The following is a 27264-nucleotide window of genomic DNA, read 5'->3' as shown; positions in this document are numbered from 1 at the left end:
CCCAGAGCTGGAGCTGTGAAGTGCTGAAGCTCGAATGCCCCATGCATTAAGACCAGGCTTCCTGGCCCCTAGGCTGGGGTCTACTCCTTACACCAGACTGGATACCACCTGACTATGGACAGAAAGCCTGATTGTTATTCCACTGCTCCCAGGACACAGCAGGTGATGAGACCTGGCTGGTGATGTCAGAGGTGAGGGGAGAGAAGAAGGCAGCAGCATTCTTTGAGTCCCGAGCAGAAAGACCATTTTTTAATTGAATTTTAATTGACCTACAATATTATGTTCATTTCAGGAGTACCGGACAGCCAATCAGTATTTCTATACATTACAAAATGATCCCCACAAAAGCTTTGGTTATCATCTGTCACCATACAAAGTGATTACCCTATTGTTGACTGCATTCTCTAGGCGCATGACATCCCCATGACTTACTTATTTGATAACTGGAACTTTGTATCTCTTCACCGCCTTGACTTATTTGGCCCATCCCCCCACCCCTCTCCCTTCTGGCATCCACCAGTTTGTTCTCTGTACCTATGAGCTTGTTTTGTTTTTTAGATTCCATATATCTAAATGAAATCATACGCTATTTGTCCTTCTCTGTCTGACTTCAGTCAGCATAATGTCCTAGAGGTCTAGCCACAGTGTACAAGTAGCAGGACGTCGTTCTCCTTATGGCTGAGTTATATTCCTCTGTACGTATACACCACGTGGTCTTTATCCGTTACCCGTGGATGGACACTTCCATATCTTGGCTCTTGTAAGCAGTGCCGTAGTGAACATAGGAGCGCACCTCTGTTTTCAAATTAGTTTTTCTGCTTTCTTCAGATGAATACCCAGAGTGGAATTGCGAGATCGTAGGGAAGTTTTAGTTTTAATAATTCTTTGAGGAGACTCCGTACCGCCTTCCAGAGTGGCTGCACGGGTTTGTGTTCCCCCGACCCATGCATGAAGGTTCCTTCTTCTTCACATCCCTGCCGACACTTGTGATGTCTTCTGATCTTAGCCATTCTGGCAGGTGGGAGGTGATCGCTTCTTGCGGTTTTGGAAATGGGCATTTCCCTGGTGATGAGTGACAGTGAGCATCTTCTCAAGTTGTCCCTTTCAGCCTATTCATTTGGTTGATGGTTTCCTTCCCTGTGCGAAAGCTAGGAAAAGGAATTTTTAAAAAAATAGTCTTTCGTGGGGGATACAACAGCTTCTCTCTGGGTCACTGGGAGATGCCCAGGCCCAGGGCTCTTGGTCCTCCCAAAGTGGGTGTCCCCGTCATCGGACATGACCATTATGACCATTAGCAAACTCCTCTGATGTTCTGGGCCGGGCCTTTTATGTGAACTGTTGTCCTGGGTCCTATCAAGGAGGTATGAGGCCCATTTTGTAGACGAAGAATCCAGCAGAGCCACCTGCCCAGGGGTGGGGGCAGCGGTGAGTCTGTGAGGTCAGCCACCCGTCCGAAGACGTTCTAGTTGATTCCCCGTCCGGCCCTCCTGCGGGCTCTCCACCGATGCCAAGCCTCACCTGGAACCGGGAAGCGCTCTGCAGGGAGTTGCAACCTTGGGCTCCCAGCACTCAGAGAAGGGAGTCGGGGGTGGGAAGTGGTGGCCAGGGTGAGGGGTGGCTGGAGCATACAGCAGGCCACACCTTTATTAACTTGAACCTCTTTCCACCCAGGATCTATATGCATTAGACCTGGAGCCCTACCGCTACTCAGGGGTGAACCTGACGGGGTTCCGGATCCTCAACGTGGACAACCCACATGTCTCAGCCATCGTGGAGAAGTGGTCCATGGAGCGGCTGCAGGCGGCTCCCCGGGCAGAGTCTGGCCTGCTAGACGGCGTGATGATGGTATCCCAGCCAGGCGGGCCACATCCGCGGGTGCCCCTTCTTTCGCAACCCCCACTCCGTTCCTTCTTCAGTCCTCTCTTCCCTACCTCTGTCTTCCCTGCTGCCATTTCCCTTCCTAAGACCTGTCTTGTATCAACCAGACCTCAAGGTGGACCCTGGGAACACAAGGAATCAGACACAGTCCCCTTCAAGGGCAATAGAGGGATACTAAATGAAATCATACGCTATTTGTCCTTGGGGTATTACAGAGTGCGAGGATAAAGACCGGGGGTCCTGGCCACAGAGGGCTCTGAGCTGTAACCAGCTGGAGCCCAGGAGGCAGCGAAGGAGAAGGTGTGTATAGGGCCTGGGAGCAGCAGGAGCGATGGGATGAGGGAGAAGGACCAGGAAGGAGACGGTCTGAGCCGCAGACAGGCTAGGAGTTGGGTATCAGCTGGACAGCAAGGACACCCAAGCCTGGCCTTCACTGGGGGCATGGGCGGGGTCACTCCGGGCCTTTCCCTTGTCAGGACCCCATGTGCCTGTTTGGGGAGGGGAGAGGGGTCAGAGCAGTTCCCTCGTGGCTGGGGACCTGCTCTCAGGCAACCCCTACATACCCTGCCCTCCAGACTGACGCGGCCTTACTGTACGACGCCGTCCACATCGTGTCCGTGTGCTACCAGCGGGCCCCGCAGATGACCGTGAACTCCCTGCAGTGCCATCGGCACAAGGCCTGGCGCTTTGGCGGCCGCTTCATGAACTTCATCAAGGAGGTGAGTTCTGCCCCGCCGCCCCCGCCCGGGCCTCCTTGCTGGGGGTCTTTGGTGCTGCAGAGCCAAGGCGCAGGTGTGGGAGGCAGGCAGAATCGAGTTCCAGTCCACACGAACCTGGGCACATTGGTTCACATCTCTGAGCCTCTGTTCCTTGGGTGAAAATGGGATGGACAGGACCAATCTCACAGGGCAGTTGAGAGGCTATGGCCCTGGTGCCTCCAAGGGTCGCCATGGGCAGTCTGCATTGTCAGCAGAACCTGCGTGGGCTTTCCAGTGTGACAGATGAGAGTCTCTGCCCCTGGCTGTGTGACCTTGGGCAAGCTGGAGAACCTTGCTGAGCCTTGGTTGCCTCATCTGCAAAATGGGGTACAAAGCATGCCAGGAAGCTGAGACGAGACCCCTGTGTGGAAAGCGGGGCAGGGCTCAGGGCAGTGGCGGGGCAGAGGAGGCTGGCCAGATAATCAGCCCTCCAAACCCCTCTTCACATCATGGGCCCCCCGGGACCCCAGCTCTGCGGCTATGGAGAAGTCCCATCCTTAGGGCTGATTCAGAGGGACCAGAGAGCAGAAATCTGTCCTGCTGTGAGACAACCATTGACATGCACAGTCACAGCCGATAATTGCGAAGGAGTCTCCATCATTCTTGTCCTTGTAAGCTGTGGATGGCAGTTCATCGTTCCCATTTTACAGGTGGGGAAGCTAAGGCCAGGACCAAGCAGTCTGGCAGTATCGCAATAAGCTGTGTGACTTTGGGTGAGAGGATCAATCTTTTGATTCTCAGTTTCCTTGGCTGTAAAATGGGCATAAAGAGTACTGGCCTTGGTGTTGCTGAGAAGACGGTGTACAAACTGTCCACAGAGCATCTCACCAGGACGTGGGCAGAATCAAATCCCAGTAAATGGTGGATGAAGAAGGCTCGGAGAGGAGATCGGGGCAGGGTTAGCCCGGGTCAGAGGAGTGACCATGTCCAGGCGACTCCAGGTGCCGTGGAGAGAAGCCCTTGGAAAGGGGTGTATGACGGTGGCTCCGTGGCAGTCACACCGGACCCGTGAGTCAGGCTGCCTTGAGCGCTCATTCCATTATTCAGCAGCTGGCTGTTGTGGACCTGCTGGGCACCAGGCCTGGGGATCCAGTGGGACCAAGGCGGACGATCCCCGGCGCTCACCGAGCTCACAGCCCCAGGAGGGAGCAGATGTGAATCGAGTCCTCGCGTTCGGGGACGTAACCCCACGTGCAAAGGAAGGCAGCTCTAGGAGGGTGTATAGTGAAGAGAGTCACCACCTTATACGCAGCAGACAGGGGGGCTTTCCTGCAAGTCCCGGGGTCCCCATCCCTGCTTGGGAATGGCGCCTAAAGGAATGGGGATGGGACACGGGCTGTAGAGTCTGACGCACATGCCCGTGGAGCTCATCTCTGCCTCTCCCGGCTGTGTGGCTTCACACATGTTCCTAGACATCCCCGAGCATCCATTTCCCCCCATGGCAAACATCTTCTCACCATCGTGGTGAGGGAGGCATGAAGTCCTTGCCACTGGCTCTCCTCATGCCCAGAAGGGGCTCCATCCGGTGTCAGCTGTGTTGGCATAAGGGGAATATGACAGTCCCTTCTGACCCAGCCCCTCAAAACTGCAGAAGAAGGCTGATTGTCCAGTGACCTGAGCAGGCCTGGTTAACCTGGGGGATCACCCACTTGTTCTCCGGGAGCTCTGAGGCCTGACTCCTAGCCCACTGTGTCTCCTTCCTCGGCAGGCATCCGGCAGAGGGGCCAGAGGCCGGAGTGAGGGGGTCGGTGACCCAAGCCACAACCTGGGGTCCCTTATGAGCCACACAAAAATGCCTTTGAAGTTTTATCCACTTTTTAGCTGTGGGACCTTTGACAAGCTCTGAACCTCTCTGTGCCTTAGGTCTGCCTCTGCAGTCTGGAGACTTTCTTAGGGTTGTTGCAGGAAGAAGTGAGTTAGGGTGTGTGTGGAGCACTTAGGCCAGAGGCTAGCACAGAGTCAATACTCAACAGAGGGGCGACTGCTATGTTCTCTGTCACTATGACTGCCTCGCTGTGGCTTCTCGTTCCCAGGTGGGTTTCTAGCTAACGAGGCTCCCCAGGCCACATCGTTTTGGGGAATGCCCACCCTGCTTGCCCCTCACCTCTTGGAATTTTTGAGGCTCAGTTCTGAAGCCCTGAGGGGACCAGGTTCGTCATGGCGTACGCCAGAGGAAGGGGCCCCCTTCTCCCTCCCGGGGCTGACCGGCTTACCCGGGTGTACCTCCTGTTTCCTGGCTGCTGGCCAGGCGAGTGGCTCTCAACACTCACGCTCCTTTACAAGAGCCCCTTCAGGGACATCTCTGTGTCGCCTGCATCTGAGGACGGTGGAAACGGAGGCCCAGAGCAGCCACGTGGCTTGCCCGCAATGCCACAGTGGCCGGAGCCTGGGACCCGAGTCGCCCGCCTGAGCCCAGCACACCGTCTTCCCTTAGACCATTTCCGAGCTGCCCGTCTCCCCACCTGACTGCGTGACAGTAAATCATTTTAAAGACTTGGCATTTCCGAGAGGAGCTGGAAAATACCAGGCCGGAGTTCAGAGCGTGTGAAGCATCTTTCATTTAGCAAGTCTTGAGCGGTGGCTGGAAGGGGCAGGCAGGCCAGGAAATGTCACGGGGCGGAGCTGCCAGTGGCCCCCTGCCCTGCCCGCCCGCCCGCCCACCAACAGTCTACGCCCTTGCTGGCATTTCATTCCTCCACAGCTGACAAGGGGGAAGTCTTCTCACTCTGAATGCAGGTTTGAAGGCACCTGCTGTGATTTCCCCGGGGGGGCCGGAGAGAGCCTAGGGTGCAGAGTAGGGGAAGGCAGCCCGCAGTGACAGGGAGCTGAGCATCTCTGTGAAGCCATAAACAGAGGTCTTCACCTTCTCTGATCTTTCCATCTCTGTCCCCAGCCCCGTTTCCGGCCCCCTGGGCTCTAGAAGCCTCTCCCTCAAAACTTGGGCATGGTGAGGCCAAGCTCTTCAGCTCTGTTCCTGCTGCCCAGGCTTCTGCCCTGCACCACCATGATGAGGGACTTTGTGTATAGCTCAGCCCCTCTTTGAGCCTCAGTGTCTAGGACCATGAAACGGGAGCGACAGTGACACACACCAGGCAGGAATGTCACGAGACGAAATCAGTGCATTCAGGGAAGGAGGTTAGCTTTCTATGATGGGATTTCTGCTGAGGCCTCAGGCCCTGGCCCAAGTAACCAGCCCTCCTCCCAGCCAAGCGCCAGCCCTGGTCCCGGGGAGCTCCATGAAAGGAAACCACAAAGAAGAAACAGCAGTATAGGCCACATAGTCTCAGGTGTGGAGGCCAGGCGCTTTCTACGCACTTCATGCATCTTTTTTAACACCTAGGAAACAGGTCATTTTCCCCTCCTGAAGCTCAAAGAGGTTAGATCACATTCTATCCATCTCCTTTGAACAACCTCCCAGACCCTTTCCGGGCCCCACCCCTCTCTGCCTCAGTCTTCCCACGCTGCCTTAGAGCTGCCCAAGTGTTTGGAGAGCCCCACAGGCGTCACTGTGGCCTCCAGGGATCCATGATCCCATGAATGTGGCTGTCACACTGTGAGTGTAAACATGAGGGTCATGGGCGTTCGGCCAAGGAGAGGCCCCGAAACCTTTTTCAGAACCCACAGGGGATATTGACCCGCGTGGTTAGGCAAGGACTAAGGACGGTGGGAAGGCAAGGACTGCGATATTCAGGACTTCCCGCACCCTCAAAACCCCCACATGCTCTGGCGCCTCCTTCCCAGTCCCATCAGCCCACAGCTCCCCTGGTCCCCAAGGACTCCAGGATGCGTGGGTTTGCTCTCCCAGACATAGAAAGCCCATAGAAGGCATTCGGACATTCACCTGGGTGCCTGCGGCCTCCCACCCTTGCGGAGAAGGGAGAGAAAGAACATAGCTCCAGCCTCAGAGGGAGATGGGACGCCGGGATCTGAGCTTGGATGACAGGTGCTCTGCCCTCGGGCCGCTTCCTTGTCTGTGACATGGGGATGGTGACCTCACCCGGCCTGCACCACCAGACGGCAGGTTACATGCTCTGAGCGGTAGGAAATACTTCGTAGGTAAACTCTGGGCACCCCCCGAAAGGGTATTTTCGAGAAAGGAGGCCGCAAATTTTTTCTGTCACAGGCCAGAGAGTAAATATTGAAGCTTTGTGGGCCAGATGGTCTCTTTGTAACTGTTCAGGCCTGCAGTCCCTGGGCCAGAGCCACCAAAGACAATAAGTAAACATGTGGGTGTGGTCGAGTTCTAATCCACTGTTTAGGAAACAGAAACAGGCAGCCCAGGAAATTGGGGCCGTCAGCCACAGATCGCCTACTCCTATCCAGACCTCAACTTGGGCCCGGGGTGTTCTCCGAACCCCAGACTCTCTGTGTTAGCGATGTTGATGGCAACAAAAGATCAAAAAATCTGCCATTTGTCCAGGGCCCGAGTATGTACCGTGCACCGTCTTAAGTATTTTACAGAATTTATCTCATTCCTCCTTCGTGGCATTTTGGTACTATTACGGATTCCATTCTGTAGTTGAGGAACCTGAGACAGAGAGGAGAGCGTAATCCCCCAGGTCGCACAGCAAATTGTGGATGGACCTGGCATTCTGTCCCCTGAATTCATATCCGTAACCCCATGGAGCGGGGGAGAAGGGGACTTCTCTGTCTCCTCCTGCTCTCCTCCAAGCGTCTGGTCCTCTAGCCGGGACTGGCTTGGCCCCTCGGCTTTCCCGCCTCTGCGCAGGTCTTTCCTGCCCCACGCCGCCCGCCTGCCTCCCTGCCCCTCTCTGGGGACATGCCGTAGGCTCCCCCTCCTCATGGCTTCAAGGCGGGGGCTCATTTGAGTGCATCTGAGATCGATGTTGTACACGAGAAGGTGCTAATGTAACGCTGGCTAAAGAGCATAATAGAATTTATGGAAATCGCTGGCTCGCACCACAGCCCGAGCAATGATGGAGGTGATTATTAATTAATCATGGTCTTGGGGGAACAGTATCAGTGCAAAGAGTAATTAAAATGAAGCATTGTACAGTTGTACCGAATGATGATTTATGAGCCCGAGGAATTGCCGCTGTGCCCTCTCCCTTCCGGCAGGCTCAGTGGGAAGGATTAACTGGACGGATTGTTTTCAACAAAACCAGTGGCTTACGGACAGATTTTGATCTGGACATCATCAGCCTGAAGGAGGATGGCCTGGAGAAGGTACGTGGTGCTCAGGAGAGGGAGGGACCAGACCTGGGGGACTTGACATGACCTGGCGTGGCCTGTGCCTTGGCCCTTTGGAGAACCTGAAGGCATGGTTGGGCTGAAGGAGTGGAGAACACAGTGGCCATGGCCGACACCCCAGCGGTCACCCTGTGAGCACAGGCCCCTGGGGGTGCTTAACCTGGGAACAGTAATGTAAAGCTCAGGGAGAGGGCAGAAGGACAGACCTGACTTTGGGTAACAAACTTCAACAACTGGGAGTGCCTACCTGGGGAATAGTGAGCTCACTGTCACTGGAAGCATTTAATCCACAATTAAGCAACATGATTGCTTGTGTGAGAACCGGAGTTTGTTCTTATCCTTGAAGACAGGTAGAAGTGTATGGATTCTGAACACTCCGCTCTTGGTTTCTAAGGCCTCAGTGATTCCGGGGGTCTGGATGAGGATGGCAGACCCTTCTGGGGCCGAGGCCTCCATCTGGCCACCAGCAAATGTTTATAATGAGGCCAGTTCTGCTGTCTGGGAATCATCCATGTATTCTGTCAAGTCAGGCTGCCGGGTTGAGGAGAAGAGTCCACATTAGCCCCTGATTCTGCACATCCCTGGGACCTTGGCCCAAAGGCTCGGCCACCCTCTCTCACATCAGGGCGTCTGTCCAGCCCTGGGAGTGGGGGTACGAAGTGCAGGGAGCAAAAGCCCAGAGAGGGAGGGGCCGGCTCTGATACTTTTGCGCCTTCAGGATGCCCTGATTACTCTCCTGTCCCCTGCTGTCTGCCCTGGGTCAGGCCTCTTCCTTGGATGATTTCAGCACCCTGGCTTCTCCACCTCTACCCTGAGCCTCCCGCCTTCCTGAGTGTACACACACACACACACACACACACACACACACACACTTGCGTGCACAGCTTCCCAGAGCACAGCCCTGCCCTGCTCCACTGGTGTCTGTGGTCCCCCAGTGCCGAGTGAAACCCCAGCGTCTCTCCTGGGCCTTTATGGCTCTCCAAGAAATAACCCAATCTGTCTTTCCAGGCCCAGGCTCCAGGGCCCCCAGAACATTCCCCATGGCCCATTCACACCCACTCCCATGGGCCCCTTTTTTGCCTTCGGGGCTCCTTGCTTGTAGGAGTGGCCTCTGTCTCCTGGGTTCCCTCCCTCAGGCACACACCTGGCTGTGGCTGGGTTGTACCTCATGGCCAAGTTAACTCCATTCACCCCTGAGTCTCCCCATAGACTCCTGTGGGCCCCTGGGTAGGGCCGGCCAGGGAAACCCCACCTCTCCTCTATCACTCTTTCATGCCACATACAGCATCAGCCCCTGAGGCACAGGGGCTGCGGCCTCTGCTCCTAAAATCAGGGAGACCTGTTGGTCCAACCTCCTCATGTCCAAGTTCTCACGGGGCAGTGCTTCGTGCTTCAACCTGGCCACGCTGGGGGGCCCTTCCGCGTCCGCCAGTGTCACTGCAATGATTCCCACTCAAATGGAGTCTCATTTTTGCTCTGTCAGCTGTCGGTCGCTGGGGCTGGCCTCAAATTCTGAGGAGAGCTTCCACCTGCCCATACACCCCTGCTAGGTGCTCCCGGGCCTGCAGCAGACTTGGCAGTAGATCGCGACAGCTCTCCCTCTCTGAGCCCATCCCTGGGTGTTAGACTACAGCTAACACCCAGGAAGAGCCCTCCCGGGGGCCCTGCTCACAGCCACCTGGACCGAGGGCAGACAGTCTCTGTGGGGGCTGGGGACTCCTCTGTCCTAGCCCTTCTTATGTCCTCAGGGCACCTGGTGCTTCACAGTTGGAAGTCATATAGATGCTTGTGGGGGACAGGATTCCAGCTGCTCAGGAACCTCTGGACAGATGTTTGTGGGGCCTCCAGGTGGGCTGCTGGGGCCCCTTGTGAGCTCAGCCCACCTGAGAGAAGGGTCTCTCTGACACCATCCTCCTCTGGGCTCTGGGGGGTCTGCGCAGACAGAAATCCTGCCTGGAGAGGGTGCTAAGCCCAAACACAGCCACCTGCCTCTTGTCTCCTGGCTTTTGTTTGCTAAGCCGGGTCACAGCTGATCCCACCAGCTCCCGCTCATGGCTCTGGGAGGATTAGGGCAGAATTACCCAGGCATAATTACAAGGCCCCCTGCTATCTGCTTTGCGCAGCTCTCTGAATGGGATGTTTGCGTTCGGCCTCTCTGTTTAATTGATTAAGTTTCCTGAGTGCCCCCCAGCTAGGCCAAGGACAGAATGGGCATGCCAAGACCATCCTTGAGAGAAAGGACCTGGGAGGGGAGCGGAGCTGGGCAGCAGAGCACCTTCCCAAGGACCGGGATATTAGAAGGGTTAGTCAGCTGGCTCTTGCCCGGCCTTCTCCAGCTTCGGGCCTCGTAGCAACCAGGGCACTGTGGGGACACCAACGATGCCACCTTCGCCACCCCACCCCATCTGCCCACTTTACAAGTAAAACCACAAAGCAAACTGCCTCCAAACCCAGTGGCAATCGGGCCCGCAGGGAGGGCCCTCCACTCTGGTTTGCGATCCCCAAAACGACTACAAAGACCCGCTCCTGCCCGGCCTGCCTTCCTGCAGGGGACACATCTCCTCCGCTGTTAACCCATTCTACAAATGCTTAGCGAACATCTCCCTGGCTCCAGGCCCTGCCCGGCTATGGAGGCTGCGTGGCTCTAGGAGGTGGCACCTGAGTGGAGACCCAGTGAGTGAGTGACTGGGTGCCCAGCATCTTCCCCAGAAAGAGGAGGCCCACCAGGCTCGGAGTACCTCTGCCCCAGGACCTCTGATTTCTTAGTGCACCTGCTCCACCCCTGCCTGGGCTGAGGTCTCCGGGCTGTATCTATGCTTACCTTCTCCTCTGCATTTTCCCACCAGCTGTGCTGGTGTTGCCAGCAAAGGCGGGTAGGTGGCAGAATTCAGGAGACTCGACACCTTGAGGGCCTCCTCCCCGAAGAAGAGAGGCAACAGGGTGGTCTGAAAGGTCAGCTCCCAGCATGTTACCTCGTGATGCTCCTGAGGAAGAGGAACGAGCAAAAGGCCTTGTTGGTGTGGAGAAAGGTTGGAAGGCCCTGTTCTCTGTCTGTCTGTCCATCCAGGTGGGTGTGTGGAGTCCTGCAGAGGGGCTCAACATCACGGAGGTCGCCAAAGGCCGAGGCCCTAATGTCACAGACTCTCTGACAAACAGATCGCTCATCGTCACCACCGTGCTGGTAAGAGCCTGCCACCCCACAGGAGGGACTATGTGAGCCGGGGATGGGTGGAAGGACCCAGACTGGGCAGCACAGACCGGGCACCTCTCGGGGCTGCTTCGAGCCTGGGAGACGGGGGAGGTGCTGTGGAAACACAGAGGGTCTCTCAGAAAGCCCGCAGTCATTGGAACACAGCAACTTGCTCATGGTCACAGGCCAAAGACCCCAGGGGGTGGCTGTCAGTGGCCTGCTCCGAAAGGCGGGGTGGACTGGTCCTCACACCTGTCTGAGATCTGCTTGGAAGCCCACCTGCAGAGGCCTGTGTGTTTGCATCTCCCACCACCCACCCACCCCTGAGCCCAAGTACAAACCACGATGGGGTAGACAGGGTAGCTGCCCTCTGCCCCAGGACTCTGGGCCCCCCTCTTCACCTCAGCTCCCAGAGAAAAGGCCCTTCTCCATGGTCCCCCCAGCTGTGGTGGGTGCTGTGGCCACACCCGGAGAGCCCAGCCGGTGCGGGGAGCCCACAGGCCATAGGCCACAGTACCCATCCCAAGAGCTCAGCTCCATGGTCACTCAGCTTGCCATCCTCCCTCCATTCCCCAAACCGAAGAGCACCTCCTTCTTCTGCCCCAAGGTGTGGCTCTTGGCATCTCCGAGGCTCTCTGTACCTTGGAACTCAGGATGGGGAGAAAGACACACCCATGCCACTGCCCTCTTAACTGGCCAGTGTTGTGCCCCCTCCCCGTGCACCAGCCCTTTCTGGAAGGCCTCCAGGGGGTCCAGAGACTCAGAACCCACCCTTTCAGAGACTCAACACGGTTTTGGGGGACCCACGCTGGGCCATGCTGGGAGAGGCAGCCTGATCACCACCCAGTAGCTTCTGACCAAAGACCTTTGAAGGGCAATTTTGGTCAGCTTCTCCTTATAACTGCTTATAACTAAGCACATATAATACAATAAATGCATGAATATGAATAGAGCAAATCCTGTATAGAGTGGAGGGCTCAGCCAGGTTTGGAGTGCTCAGACCAAGTAAGGCTGCCTGGGATGGACCCAGAGAACAGGGTTGCACACCTGGCTCGGGACCCTTCCAGGGCGCTGGGATACAGTTGCCCCACCTGCCTCCCACTGGGGGGGGCAGCTCAACCGGGCACCATGGAACGGTCCTGTGCCCTCCCTCTAGTGTGACTCACCAGACATATGCTTGGTGGCAAGTGGTGGGCACCCCGGAGCAAGAAGGGGCATGGTAGTTAAACCCCAATCTCCCAGTAAGCAGCAGACACCAGGGGCACCAGTGTAGTCCACGTAATCAAGGGAGCACCTGTAGCCCGTGGGCCTCACCCACAGTGTCCAGGGTTGTACCACTGAGAGGATTCGGGTCAAAGGTGATGCAGCCCTCACAATGGTTCTGTGAACCACTGGTGACAGAGCCAGGACAGGAGGGCTGGGGAAATGCCTGCCCCCCTGCCCAGGTTTGGGCATGAGCCCCTTCCCCCAGCATTGCCCTCAACACCAACACTTGCCTTTATTGACTGAATTTTTGTTAACTAAAAAAAATATAAAAATCAGACTGCTGAGACCATTAAGTCAAAGGATTTCATCAGGAACAGGGGAGAAATTATAAAAAAAAAAATCTAGAAAGATTAAAAAGAAACAAACAAAAAAGAGCAAAGGGATTAGAGACTGATGAGCCATTGAAAGGATATTGATGTGGATGCAAACAAAAGAAGAGAGTTGAAAGGGAACAAAAGAAAAAGGTTAAAGGGAAAATAATAATGAGAAAAATGAAAATAAGACACGAGATGAAAAGGGAAGCCATTATGGAAGACGAAAAATTAAAATAAATAATTAACATCTCCAGCTAGACAAGGTAAAAAATGTAAAACCGAAATGTCAGAAAGCAAAAGGATAAAAGTGTGACAAAGCTAAAATATAAAAGGGTAAAAATAAAATAATAAAAAGGTGGTAAAAGATTAAAAACAGAGCTGCATAAAATGTGAGATATAAATAAAACACTTCGCACAAGATGAGATTAAGAAAGGTAAAACGAGGGGCGCCTGGGTGGCTCAGTGGGTTAAAGCCTCTGCCTTCAGCTCAGGTCATGATCTCAGGGTCCTGGGATCGAGCCCCACATCGGGCTCTCTGCTCAGCGGGGAGCCTGTTTCCCTCTCTCTCTCTCTCTCTGCCTGCCTCTCTGCCTACTTGTGATCTCTGTCTGTCAAATAAATAAATAAAATCTTTAAAAAAAAAAAAAGAAAGGTAAAACGAGTGTGCTCGGAGAGATTAGGAAGAAGGGTGATGACGTGGGCCCAGATGATTCAGCCACAAAACAATGCCCTCAAGGGAGCGGCAGGCTGGACCTAATACACCAGAAGGAAACCGGATACACACACCTTGAAAGACCATGGGCGTGCATTTTGTTAAAATGGCAGCAGCAGCCTGATTTCAAGGGCGTGAAACCCTTCTGCAAAGGTGCACGGAATTTGTCTACACCCGTAGTGGCAGGATCGGGCAGACATCCTATGCCCTTCTGGAAGCTTCTTGATCAACACTCACAGCTTCTTGCAAAGGTCCCAACCTGATGCACTCAGTCCCTTGCTGGAAGTCCCACCCGCAGCATCCTGCTGGCTCTCAGGCACCCCCGGGGATGGGGAAAGAGAGAAGCCCCTCTTGGCTCACGGCCCGCACCCAGCCCTATCTGTGCACCCGCCCCTCATCCGGGCGAACACTAGCTCAGCAGCCGCTAGGGACATGCAGTGTGACCGGGGTGCAGGGGCAAGACTGTGAGCACAAACTTTTGGGTCTGAGCCCTGGCTTCCCAGTTAATTAGCTGTGTGACCCCAGGAAATTGCTTAACTGCTCCAGGCCTCTGTTTCCCCACATGAAAAAGAAAGGTGGTACTAATTGTATCTACTTCATGGAGTTGAGGGTCTGGGGGATTAATAAATCTGAATGGCACCAAGTGCATGTGGAATGAGAGCTGCTGTTGTTCCTCATGACTGTTATTGATCACAAATCCAGGCCCCGGGGAGCTCAGGTCTAGTACAGTATGCAGAGTGTTCTAGAGAAAGCCTCTGCTTCTGTCCACCCCTGAGCCCTGAACTTCACTGAAGACTGACCCTTGACCATGACCTTGACCATGACCACAGAGGTTCTTCCCAGCACAGGGTAGCTCAGAGGCTTCAGACTTGCCTTCTACAGAACCCTGCCACCCCGACCATGGTCAACACTACCCTGCCTCTCGCTTCCTTGTTTCCTGACTGGCCCCTGAAGGCGTTAGGGTTTGTGACCTTGACCTTCTGTGTCCCTCATATCTCTGGTCTCCTGTTGATAAGACAGACTCCAGACCCAACCACGACCTCATCATCTGCTTTGCTCAAAGTCTGAGCTCCTGGGCATGACATCATAATTATTCCTTCCTCCACCCCCCACCCCCGCCCCCATTGGCCTTGACCTCTGACATTGCTGCTGACCCACCCAAGCCCATGTCCCGCGCACTGTCTTAACCCCATCCTGCAGTGTCAGATATTCACATGGGCAGGGGGCGGCCCATGATTGCTTTCTGCGTTCCCCGGTGCCCAGAGCTCATGGAGGGTAAGGTTTGCTTCTCCCTGTGGGTCAGTGAGAGAAGCCCAGTCTTTCCTGGAGGAAGAGAAATGGCCCGGAAAACATCTGGAGGATCCCTGATGGGGACGGGCTATGACACACAGCCTTTGAGCTGGTCTCTGAGAAACTCTCTATGCCCCGCTGAAAATGTCCTCAGTCTCCCGAGTGAGAGAGAGGCCCACTCCCCCATGGACGGACCTGGGGCCTCCTTCCCAAAAACCTTGAGCTGGTCCAGATGCTCCTGAAAGTCTCAGCATGGTCCTGGGGGGTGCTCTCAGGTTGAGGCTATTTGGGGCAGGGGCACCAGTTGTGAAAAGGGGCCTAGCCCTAGCTGCTCTGGCTGAAAACCCAGCCCAGCGGTTGGCAGCCTGAAAACAGGGCCAGCACCTCTTGCTGAGAGCACTGTGGTGGGGGAGGGGGTTGGTGAGGGGGGCCAGCCTGCAAGGGTGTTGTCTGGGAAACGGCACTTTGAGTGACAGGCAGATACCAAAGCTGGGTTCAGGAAGATCTGACTGCTTTGCCCCCGGAGAATAGGGCTGGACCCTTAATGAAAGGGGTTTCTGCTCTTTCTTTTCCCTAGTCTCAGCACAGGGGAGGGCCGCAGTTCCCTGTGGGCTGTCAGAAACCTGCCTCCTCTTCTCCCCTATCCCTAACCCTGGAGTTAAGAACAAAGGGTGCCTTACCCTGGGCACACAGATGGACGGAGCCCTAACTGCACCCACCCTGGCCCTCAGAGCTGCAGATGGCCTTCCCCATGTCTGAGTTCGAGAGCCTAGAAGCCTCCCATTTCTCGCCCCCTCTCTGCCTGGCCCCAGCTTCTGTTCTGGTTCTGCTCTCCCATGGGCTCATGAAAAATTCATCCACTCCAACCTCAGCTCACATGCCGAGAAGACACACCTGCCTCACTCCTGGGGGCCCTGCCTTTGAAGGTTCGGAGTTCTTTAGGCTGCTGAAGAAAGCAGCAGTGTTGACACACATGTGGGTGCGTGTGTGGGTGCGGGACTGGCCCAGCCGCACACGGGTGTCTGGAGTCACACCAGTGGGTGTGTTTGTGCCTTGTGCACATAGTGACCTCGTAAGACTCAACGGCCAGGCAGGCAGAACCCCTAGCACTGGGCAATAGGAGAAGCAGAGAAGCCAAGGAAGGCCAGGATGTGGGCTGGGAGGGCGGTCCCAGGCCAGGGACTGCTCTAGACCCCACCTCCAGGATGGGCAGGACTCCCAGTGCTCTGTCCTGGTTCTAACAGGCAGAAGGCAAGGTCTTGGGTCCAGAGCCTTCAGCCTCTGTGGCCAAGCAGGGCCAGGCAGACAGAACATCAAGAATGTGGTACACCCGTGCCGGTAGTATTGTGTATACAGGTGTGCACTTGTGTGAATGTGCATCAGAGGGGGGCTTGGGAATGCTGGTGCCGGGCAGCTCACCCTTGCATCCTCCTCCCCCCACAGACCCCTTTCCAACTCCGCAGGTCCTGCGGCCAGGGGAGAAGCTTAGCCCAAGGCCCAGCTCTCCCGTTGGTGTAAGTGATCAGAAAGAAACCAGACGGAGAGCTCTGGCCGCGAAAAGTCAGGAAAGGTTATTTTTCTGGACCCCTGTTTCCTGTGACTTGTTGAAGAGAAATATTACCCTGCTCCTACGGCGGTTCTCCCAGAGCAATAGGGGAGCGTGAAGTTATGAAATTGAGGGCACCTTCACCGAGCAATCGATTAGCAGCAGAGAGAGCTTGTGAATTGGCTGTCTGGACATTTCCAGTAATAAATTGTGAAATAGTCCATGAATAAGTAGTTGGCGGAGTTCAGAATTACCCCCTAGGAAATGTTGCAGGTCGAGAGACACATTACTAAGGCGAGCACCATTTTAATGCTCTGGGCTTTGGCTGTTAAATATGTATGCCATCCGCAGAGCACTTCCCGAAATTAATGGCATTTTACAGCTGCTCCGAAGGCAGCGTATTTATATGGAGATGTATAGATTCTGGGGCTGCGGTGGCTTCACAAAGGAAGTGCTAATTTTAGAGAATAGGCCCAGGGAGGGGCGTGGAGGGAGGGTCAAGAAGTAAGCCATCTCAGGGACCTTTCCCTGAAATGGTTTTCCAGGGCCAGCTAGGGTGTTTAACCTTTGTTGACCTTGGGCATGGTCTCTAGGCTGGAAAGGGCACTGCAGGCACAGGCGACCCAGCACACGGAAAGACGGTAACGATATTAACAAAAGTCAATCCGTCGATCACATCGGCAGCTTACCTTTGCCAGGCGCCGTTGTAAGTGCTTTTCATAGATTGGCTCCTTTACTCCTCCCAGCAACCCTGTCTGGTGGGGTCCAGGATTCTCCCCATTTTGCAGAAGGAGGTCGATTTTGTCCAGGAATGTGTGTGTGGTTGGCGATTCTCCTGGGAGAGATAGTACCTTCTCTCCAGTTCTTTCTTGAGCTCACATCAGGGCCAACTCGGACAGTGGTATACTTTGTTCACTGCACAAGAATGTCCAACCAGAAGGATCAGGGGGAGGGGGCAGGTTCCTGAGGCTCCTGCCCCCAGGCCGCATGCCAGGGTTCCGGGCAGCACCCTCCCAGAGACGGATTTGCACGATGACGTGTGTGTGCTAACCACAGCCCCCTTCCCTCCAGGTAGCCCCTGCCCCTCCCCGCCCCACCTGTGCTCTTCTCACCAACCTTGTGAGCTGCCCACTTGGTTGCAGGGTGGGGATGGGAGGCACAGAGATTCAGCATGGACTCTAGCCAGGGAAAGGGGTCCGGTGGAGCCGGGGGGAGGACCAAGGGTCAGTTGCCCGATATCTTCCACCCAATTAGACTGAGAGATGGTTTTTCTCAGAAACCCTGGAGAGGCAGGAACCACTGGAGACTCACACATGCTCCCCCATCCTTGCTCTGAATCGTCCTAAAGGATTGTTGAAAACCTAGAGTAAATGAGTCCTGGGGTGGGATTGGGATTTTGAAAGGCGGCAGTACTGGGGGACCAGGAGCAGAGAATGGAGCCCACCTGTCACAGCGGGAGCCCAGCTGGAGGATGCTGGTGGGTTTCTGCTCCGGAGGATCTCCAGTGAGGGTGTTCTCAGGGCCTGCCATGGCTCACTCTGTCCCCAGGGGCCCACAGTGTCAAAGGAATAACCATACTGGTTGACAGATGATGAGAGGCCTCCATAATTGGGTGTGTGCCCTTCTCGTGGGCCTGTGCACATGGGTTTCCCAGTACATGTGCCCTCTGTCAGCTACTGCTTATCACCTGTCAGCTGAAGACCTGAGGCATTCTGACATGGGTAGGGGGTAGGGGGGTGCCAAAGTGGCCTTGGGGAAGGTTAAGGCACAGGAGGAGGCCAGGAGCTACAGACAGGAAGCAGGGGAGCCAGACTCTCAGACTGCCGTTCAACTCCTGTGTGACTAGAGCAACTTACTGACCCTCTCTGACCGTGTTTCCTCATCTGCGGCATGGGTGTGATGTCACCTGTCCTGCAGGCCTTGGGGGCCTGAATCAAGCAGCCTATGTGAGACCCTGAATTGCTGTCTGGTGCATAGTAGGACTCAGAAAAACGTGAGTGACCCATCCACCATGGCCCAGGGATGGGGACTTGTCGGTGAGGCTGGGTGGGTGGACCCCGTAGAAACACGGACTTGTACGTTGACCTGGACTTTGGGTCCCTACTGTAGGCCTGGATTTTGCCACGTCAGAGACCACAGTTCCCACCCTGTAGACTTCAGACTGGACCAGGTCAATGGCAACTTCCCACTGTCTGTCCCGCCTCTTCCCCCAGTTCTCTGCAGGGCGGCAAAGAGCTTTTCTTTTCTTTCTTTTTTTTTTTTTTTTAAGATTTTATTTATCTATTTGACAGACAGAGATCAAGTGTAAGCAGAGAGGCAGGCAGAGAGAAAGGGGGAAGCAGGCTCCCTGCTGAGCAGAGAGCCCAATGTAGGGCTTGATCCCAGGATCCTGATACCATGACCTGAGCCAAAGGCAGAGGCTTTAACCCACTGAGCCACCCAGGCACCCTGAAGAGCTTGTTTCTAAATGAGAAATCAGACGGAGTTGTGCTCTCATCACAGCCCCTTGCTGGCTCCCCGTTGCCAGGCAGGGAGAGAGCCCGAAGTGGGACAGCGGGATGTGTGTCCTGGCTACTGAGCTACCTGCCGAGGGCCCCATACCCACCAGGAGAGGTGCCCTGGATCTTGGGGCCTCTGGCTCAGTGAGGGGCTTACAAATTTGCACTTCAGGGCTACACCCACCTGAATTCACTTGCTCTCCTTGCCAGTGTAATGGTGTGAGCTCAGCTCGTACCAGTCACGCGTACTCGTGAGTTCACTCTCTGCATCTGTCAAGTGGGACTGTGGGTCCCTCCCCGCAAAGGGTGACATCAAAGTTAAATGAGGCAATGCCATTTGTCTGTCCAGCACGCCCTTGCTGGGCTGTGGGCTAGGCCCTCCACAGGCACTGGCAGTTGACAATTTCCTCGTGCAACCTGGGTCCATCCACATCCCTCACTTACCCAGCAGATCCTCAGGCTGGGGACTGAGAACCTAGGGAGGACAGAAATGTATCGGGGGGAGGAGTCAGGGAGCATACTGGATGGAGGGTCTGGTATGGCAGGGTTCTCACGCAAGAGTAGACATCAGAATCCCCTGGAGGGATGTATTTCTTTCTTTTTTTTTTTTTAAAGATCTATATATTTATTTGAAAGAGAGAGTAAGTGGGGGGAGGGGCAGAAGGAGTGAGAGAATCCCAAGCAAACTCCCCACTGAGTATGGAGCCCAACAGGGGCCCAGTCAACCACCCTGAGATCATGACCTGAACCGAAATCAAGAGTCGGACGCTGGGCTCCAACCCCAGAGTTTCAGGCCCAGTGGTCCACGTGCAGCTGAAAAGTGTACATTTCTCACAAGTTCTTGGATGCCGCTGGGGCTGCTGATCGGGGATCACACTTGGAGAACCTCTGGCCTTGCACGGATGGTGTGGTAGAGAGCATGGGATTCGAATCTGATCGCCTGAGTCCAAATGCCTGTCCCACCCCTTCCAGCTCTGTGACCATCAGACAGTTCATCATAAATACCCTCCAAGCCCCCGCCTCGTGCCAGGGGCCACGACAAAGTACAGATGAGGAGAGGCTCCAGACCAAGCTCTCCCCCGACCCACGCCGCCTTTGTCAGCCCCTCTCCCGTCTATCCCTGCAGGAGGAGCCCTTCGTCATGTTCCGGAAATCTGACAGGACCCTGTTCGGGAATGACCGCTTCGAGGGCTACTGTATCGACCTGCTCAAGGAGCTGGCCCATATCCTAGGCTTCTCCTACGAGATCCGGCTGGTGGAAGATGGCAAGTACGGGGCGCAGGACGACAAGGGCCAGTGGAACGGCATGATCAAGGAGCTCATCGACCACGTAAGCAGGAAGGGAGCCCCTGGGGCTAGGGATGCCCTAGGAGGCTTGGTCAAGTCCAGTGCATGTCGGGGTGGGGCATCCTAGCAGGTGAGAGCCCTGGGGGCAGGGGAGATAGAGACAAAGGTCCTTGGGAAGGACCCACTCCCGTGGGCCTGCCTTGCTCGTGCTCCCCAGCTCCCAGACACTGCCCTCCACACAAGCACACGTGCACTACCCGTCCCGCCCTTGTGACCACCCCCCGCCCACTCCATGTGACTGAGTCTTTCCCACTGGTGTCTTTGGTGAGCTCGCTCTGGAGGACTTCCCCAGCTCCTCGATGCCTCTCGGTCCTTTAGGGGAGACCAAAGGCTGTCCCAGTCACGTGGGTGCCAGTACAAAACACTTCCCAAACTCTAGGACGCAGAGCTAGGTCTGTCCCTGCCTTGAGTGGCTTTGGCTGCAAGGGAGAGACCGGTGGTGCAGGGAGCTGAGGGCTCTGCGAGGGGAGAAGCAAGGCTCAGCTGGGAGCGCTATGCCTGAGGTGAGGGAGAGTAGGGGGAAGCAGACAGGCAGGGCTTTGGGAAGAAGGAACAGCTGGTAGGAGGGGCCTGGGGCTTGTGGGACCCTGGGAGGAAGACCGAAGCCATAGTGTAGGGTTGCCCCAGGCAGGGGTAGGCAGGGGCCCTGGGTTAAAGGGCCGGTACCCTACTCAGCAGCTGTGTGAATAGGGGCCCGTGAGGAGGAACCTCTCTAAGCAATTTCCCATCTCTGGAATGGGCGTCACTCCTCGGAGGATTATTGTGACCCTGGATGGAAGGACTAGGAGCAGGGCGTCGCCCACCGCAAGACCTCAGTAAGAGGAAGGCTTGTCAGGTGCCCAGAAGCGATCTGCCAGAACTCAGGTTCTGGCCCCATGTTAGCACCTCGTAGGTGTGCGACCGGGAATGTTCATCAACCTCCCTGAGTCTCAGTGTCTCCACGTCTAAAATAGGAGGAAGGGACAACCACCAGAGCTCCCGCAGCTGCTGCAGGAATGGAAGGAGGAGCTATTTGCACAGGCTCAGCTGGCCGGTAGCAAACGTTTTCTGCCTTCTAGCCCAAGCCCCTCAGCTTTCCAGAGGCATCTGTCAACAAAGACCTGCTAACGAATGCCAGGACCTGATCTATACAGACCCCTTATGTTCTCCTCCCCTCATTTATCCTCACAACATCCCCGTGAGGTAGGTCCTGCTCCTACCACCCATTTTACAGATGGGGAAACTGAGGCAGAGAGCAGCGAGGACCCACGGCTCGTAAGTGGTGTTCAAAGCAGCAGTCTTTGGAGGTTCTCTGCTTTCGGAAGCCCTGTGCTCCAACACGTGCGAAGAGCCATCCTGACCCCAGGAGCCAGGGCAAAGTAGGCTCCTGTAGTCCTGTAGTGTAGATCTTGGCATGGAAAGTACCAGCCACGGGGATTGTTACCGTGCAGGGGAGATGCTCTACAGGGAACCTAGAGCCTTGGAGGGGAGGGAGACGCGGGAAGGCTCAAGTAAAACCTTCATTTCCTAGGGCCCCCAGAACTCAGGCTCCCGTGGAAGGCTGGTGGGAGAGGCTTCTGGTCACCAGCACGAACTTGGGCTGGGCTTGACTCCCACTCTGCGGCTACCTAGCCACACGCCCCTCAACAAGTTTCTTGGCCTCTCTCTGTCTCAGTTTCTCTATCTGTAAAACGGGAATGACAGTCATAGAGCCAGCCCCATAGGCCGTGAGGGCTAAGCTCACACACGTGCGTTATGTCTTCTGCACCCTGTCAGTCCTTGTCTTCTTATTTTTATCTGTATCGTATGGTTACTCCTTTGAGGCCGGGGAGGGGACTTGAAGAAGTCCCTTCATGTCCCCGGGTTCCTAGGTTCTAACTCAACATGGAGAATACGAACACCTAATATGGACTACCTACCTACCCTGTGTTCTCCGCAGCAGGTTGAGCGGCTGGGAGGAGACAGCTGGTGGGGAAGCTCTCCTAGATTGTGGAATCCAGTGTAAACGGAAGGGAGTAGTGGTGTCACCATTATTAGTAATAACTATAATTATTATGGAAATTAGTCAGCAGGCCCCAGAGGCATCTCCATTTATCAGCTCCCCTACTCCTGCTTGGTGCCAGGGCTCTGGAATGCGGGGCCCCAGTGGGTGCCAGTGCCTGTTGTTTGCAGAGGCAGGCTGGACAGGGGAGGTGGAGGGGGTCCCATGGAGCGTGGGGGCCACCTGTGGAAGGGAGCAGGGCCGGCGACAGTCCTGGTGGCCACAGCATCTCCATCTCCAGGCTTTGAAGAGCATTTGTGAGGGGGCGGCTCAGAAAAACCCAGCGGTAAGCCAGACCTTTCTCAGCTGACCCTCTGCTGGGGAAAAGAGGGGAGGTGGCCTCATCTGCGGCCTCCGTGCGGCGCGGTATCCATCAAGGCACGGGCCCTGACGGGACAGGCAGGGGACCTTGTTAAACCCGATTCCCTACAATTGATGAGCCTATTAATCCTAGCTTGGTGCCATTTTTAATAACATCATAACCATTTATTAGTGTCGTCAGATAATTAGTCTTCTCACTAGCTCTTAGATAGTGTGGTAAAGGCTTGGCAATATTATTACTTCCTTATTAGGGATCTGAACGCAGACGTAAAAGTGATGAATGCCTACCTTTGTGAGAATCTGCCCCCCGAGGCCCATTTGGAGGCCCTGGGTGGAGCCTCTGACCAGCAGGACTTAAGAGGTCCTTCTCAGACACTCTTGCTCTCCTCTGTCCCACGCCATACGGCCTTCCAGGGAGCCAGGCTCACGGAGGAAGATGGGACAGGTGGGGGTGTGACCTCTCCTGCTGACACACTCCTCGCACCCCTGCCCCAGCACGGTGGGCTCCAACGGTGCAAGCAACAGATGGATTGGACGGAGCAGTGATTTCGCTCTCCATCACCCCGGCTCTCGCAGACTCTCACTCTCTCCAGCTTTACTGCCTGCTCCCTCTCATTTCTCCTCTCTCAAAGGTATTCTGCCCACGTCCACGTCCGTGCCTTAAATTACTCCCAGGTGTGTTAATGAACCTGGAATCCAATAGAGATGACTTCAGATTCCGGGTCTAGCCCGTACTCAATCTCTCTGGCCTCTCTTTCCACATCTATGAGATGGGAGTAATAAAAAAGCCTTCCTCCCAGGGTTTGTAGGATGATTTAATGAGATATGGCCTGGAGATGCTTAACAGAGGGCTTGATGCCCAGTACATGAGCAGCCCCTGGGAGCTGTCCTGTGGCCTTCCCTCCAGGGTCACCCCTGCTGTCTAAAGTACACACGTGGATGAATGCAGTGGCCGGGCCCAGCCGTGGTCATCCTGATGGGCCACAGTGACCCGGGATCTAAACCTTACCCCTCTGATTCCAAATAGGAGTCTTGGGAAACTGATTCACAGTGATCAGACTCACAGAGAGCGGAGGCACACAGCAAGGCATCATCCCCCTACTCCCCTTGGGGGCATTGGCCTTTCCTGATACCTGCCATCCAGAGTTTCTGTCCTGGGTGCTAAGCAGAGGTATTTGGGTTTCATCCTGAGAGCTCCGGGGGTCACAGCTGGAAAGGAGTGACATGAGCATCAGGTGGAGGAAAATCACTGCGGTAGGGCTGCCCAGGAGCCAGTCTGGAGGCCATGGCTGGGGCCCGAGTGAAGGAGAGCATGGTGGAGAGAAAGAAGGGAACACTGCGGTGGGAAAGGAGGGAGGCGGGTGGCTTGGGACAGCGATGGGAAGGGAGAATGGAGAAGATTGTTGGATGTGCTGGATGAAGGAGTTGAGGGACAGGGAAGATTTTTGCACCAGGACAGGTGTGAAATTCCAGCTGGGAAGATGACAGTGTCATCCCCAAATAAAGAGCCTCCTGGCCAAATCGAGGAGTGGAGGAGGCACGGAGGTCATGCTGGGCCTGAGGTGCTGGGAGGTGGCTGGCCATATAACTGGGCCGTCAGAGGAGACAGTGGGGCAGGAGTTCATGGCTTGGGAGTCATCAGCCCAGCCTTGGAGGGGACCTCAGGAGGCGGCCGGAGGTGGGACTGCCGGGCCAAGGAGAGATGGGACCCTGGGGAGGACCCAAACGACAAGGAAGCATAAGGAGAGAGGAAAACGAGAACTCCACAAGACGGCGGAGCCACCAAAGCCAGAGAGGAAGAAGGAGAGCCAGGAGAGCAGGGGTGACAGAGGCCAAAGGAGGAGAGGTTCCTAGAGAGGTGTGGGCACAGGGTCACACGTGGCAGGCAGGGAGCTCAAAGGAGAGGCGTGAATGGCATCCATTCTGGCACAAGCGACAGGGTCAGCCGCAGGCTGGGAACTTTATTCTCTGTGAGCCCAGAATCCTGTCCTGGCTGCTCTCCGAAGCCCTGGAATCAGAGGGGCCCGGTTTGGCAGAGAGGAAGCAGGAGCGTGGCCTTAAGGAAATGCGGACATGCCTTCTAAGTCACAGCAAGCCATGGTTCTCCTCTCTCAATTGTCACGTCTCACTTAGAGCAGGGGAGGAGGTTTTCCTGGCAGTGGATGAGGCTGGACCAAGACAAGGGTTAGAACGGGGAGGAGACACGGAGCAGTCGTGGGTAGCCTGGGTGTATCATCCTTTCACTTGTGAGAGAAGTAGCAGAGCCCGGACATCCCCTGTGCCTCCTGGTCATGCTGAGTGCCGAGCAAAGGGGATGGCATCGCTCCAGGGGCCCATCACCCCCCCACACCCTCCTTCCAGACAGTGAGCTCCTGATGAACAGCTCTTGGCTGCTGCCTGAGCGCCCGGTGTGGGCCAGGCACATGGAGCAGGTGTCGATGAATGAGGGTGTGTGAGGGAGCACACGGACTCACACACCCTCCCCAGGGGCGCGGCTGTGGGTCCTAAGCATTGAACTTCCCATCCGGTGCCTAAGGAGGGTCAGGTGTCAAGGCTATGGCCCCATCACGTATGGTGTCCCCTGCCATTCAACCAGTAATCAGATCTTAGCTCTGGCCTCCCTGCATTCATGGTAGCAGCAACCCCAAGCCCCTGTTTGTGTGGCCAGGAAAGGCTCTGGCAAACCACCTCCTCCAGGCTGGCCAATGCCCTTTAAAGCAAGACGTGCTGGGAGCTCTCTTGGGGCAGGTGGAGGCCTGGGTGGGACAAGGCAGTGGAGGGCAGGGGATTCCTCAAGGGCATGTGATTGTGGACTCCTGGGAGGGCAGCCGGGTTGCCAGGGCAATGACTCTGAGCTGCCTGAGAAGGAGCAGGGAAGCAGGCCCGGGATGTGGGAAGGACTGGGCCACACTGAGATTCACCAAAGAACTGTTAGCTGCCAGGACTCAGGCAGCAGGGACCAACCTGTGAAAAACCTGGAAGAAGCCTGGCTGGAGGTTGGGGTCCAGCCAGCCCAGGGCCAGAACAGTCAAGGCACAGGTACAACAGCGCTTCCAGAGTGAAGGGGGATTGGAGGGAAACGAAGGTCAGAGGGAGCGAGAGTTTCACCCTGCTGAGGGTCAACTGTTCCTTCATTCGTTCCACAGACCTTTCTGGAACAGTCTCAGCTGGGCTCCTGGACAGCAGAGCCTGAGGAAGAGGCTTAGATGGTAACACCTAGTTCTGGGGTGTGGTGCCAGGGAGCAAGTGAGGGCCAGGGACATGGAGCAGGGGTGTGGAACGCCGAAGCAAGAAATCGTTATTGAGCCCGTCGGCACTGAGTGTGACCAGTCCCTCAGTCGACACCCTGGAAAAAACTTGCAGAGTGTGTCTCAGGATAAGGAGAGACGTGGTGGGGGGAGAGGTTTTTCCACGGGCTCCTGATTTCCAGGCGTTTCTGGATTTGACACGGCAGGCATGGGAACCCACGGGGACCCCCCAGCAGCGCCCTCAGTGGGCCGGGCGTGTCGGAGGTGAGTGTCCACTGGTGCCTACATGAGGGTGGCCAGGGCCAAAGCCCACAACTTGGTGCTCAAGGGCAGGGGTCCGAACCCGGTCCCCACAATGTGTCAGACACAGGGTGGAGACTAAAGAGACTAGAGGTAGATGCCCATGGCCCTTGCCCCTCACCCCTCTCCCCCACCCATGGGAACAAACAGTGAATCAGCCAAGCTGACTTGTATTAAACCAGCAGTTGGCACCATAGAGCAGTGTGGGAGACTTGGGATGTGTAAGACCAGGAGAGACGACTGGGCTTCCCTGCCAGACTGACTCTTGAGCCGAGACCGGAGAGTGAGGAGGAGAAACCGAGGGAGAGCTATCCGGAGCACGGACCAGAGAGCTGAGCTCACGGAGCTCCCTGGGTCCCCATGCCATCAGGAGGCCTGCAGCATTAGGCCAGGCCTGGGCAGACCCCTGCCTTGTGGTCACGCACGGTATGGGGAAGGGGGCTTCCTCTGGAGGTGGGAACAGACATGCGGGCCTCCCCCATCATGTGCCACAAAGCAGGGGACGCCCGCCCTGCTGTGCCTTTGCTGGCACTCGGGAATCAGACCCTTCTCGCAGGCCTGAGAAAGGCACAGACTTCATTTCTCACTGCTGGGCGTCCAGCAGCTCAGGGACCGGTATGTGAAGCCTGGGTTGGTGACCCTTCCGTCTACACAGGCATTTCCTAGCACCTGGCCTCGGCTCTGGAGTTATGTAGGGGTTTTCCCAGGCTGTTCATGGCCACAGTGCTGATGAAGTGTGACGTTGGTGTCACACCAATCGATGTGTCTCACACACATCGGTGGGACATCGCCAGTACCACCCGTGACTAAGGGTTCCCCTGTGAGAACTGCAGTGTGGCAGGCCAGCGGAAGTGCTTCCCGGGTGACCTTTCCACTCCAAAGGTGGCTCTTTCCAGTGTTCCCTGTGATCAAGTTATTCTTTTGGCCATTAAATGTATTGAGGTAAGAGCCCCATGCTAGCACGGAGGATAGGGCCGTGGGCAAACAGGCAGGATCGCTTCCCTGAGCTTCTGGGTCTCAATTCTAGCAGGAAGCAGACAGTAGTCAATGGACAGATGAATCTGTGTGACTCTTCAGCCTGGGAACGTGTCCTGAGAGACGGGTGTGTCCAGGTAAAGGCTTCCCTGGCTCCCAGACCGGGGCCTGGGCTGGGAGCCCTAGGCTCGGAAACCGGTGGGGAGTGGCCACTGGTCTATCCCAGGAAACCCTAGAGGAAAGGGCTGGAGACTTGGGGGAGGTGGGAGTAGCTCCTGAAATGTCTTCCCTGTCCTGTGGCTGGCAGCATGCAGAGGAATCGAGGGAGGGCACAGGGTCATTTCCGGCCCCCTGGAGTGCAGTGGCAGGTGGCGCATGTGGGTGAGTGAA

At 55.9% G+C, this 27264-nt stretch overlaps 1 protein-coding gene across 3 annotated transcripts in view; it reads left to right on the top strand.

The window, feature by feature from the left end:
• The window catches only part of GRIK3 (glutamate ionotropic receptor kainate type subunit 3), a 219171-nt gene that overhangs the window by 159459 nt on the left and 32448 nt on the right, over positions 1 to 27264 (top strand). For all 3 annotated transcript variants that reach the window (XM_032877282.1, XM_032877283.1, XM_032877281.1), the window contains exons 6-10: positions 1672 to 1845; positions 2454 to 2597; positions 7716 to 7823; positions 10915 to 11028; positions 19790 to 19993. In XM_032877282.1, the coding sequence (XP_032733173.1) occupies positions 1672 to 1845; positions 2454 to 2597; positions 7716 to 7823; positions 10915 to 11028; positions 19790 to 19993 (744 nt within the window). The remainder of the gene's footprint in view (positions 1 to 1671; positions 1846 to 2453; positions 2598 to 7715; positions 7824 to 10914; positions 11029 to 19789; positions 19994 to 27264) is intronic.

The sequence above is a fragment of the Lontra canadensis genome, unplaced genomic scaffold, assembly GCF_010015895.1.
Source record: "Lontra canadensis isolate GAN:19392208 unplaced genomic scaffold, GSC_riverotter_1.0 scaffold60, whole genome shotgun sequence".
In the NCBI taxonomy this organism is placed as follows: Eukaryota; Metazoa; Chordata; class Mammalia; order Carnivora; family Mustelidae; genus Lontra; species Lontra canadensis.
The sequence above is the reverse complement of the archived record's forward strand: the minus strand, read 5'-3'. Positions and strand labels throughout refer to the sequence as shown.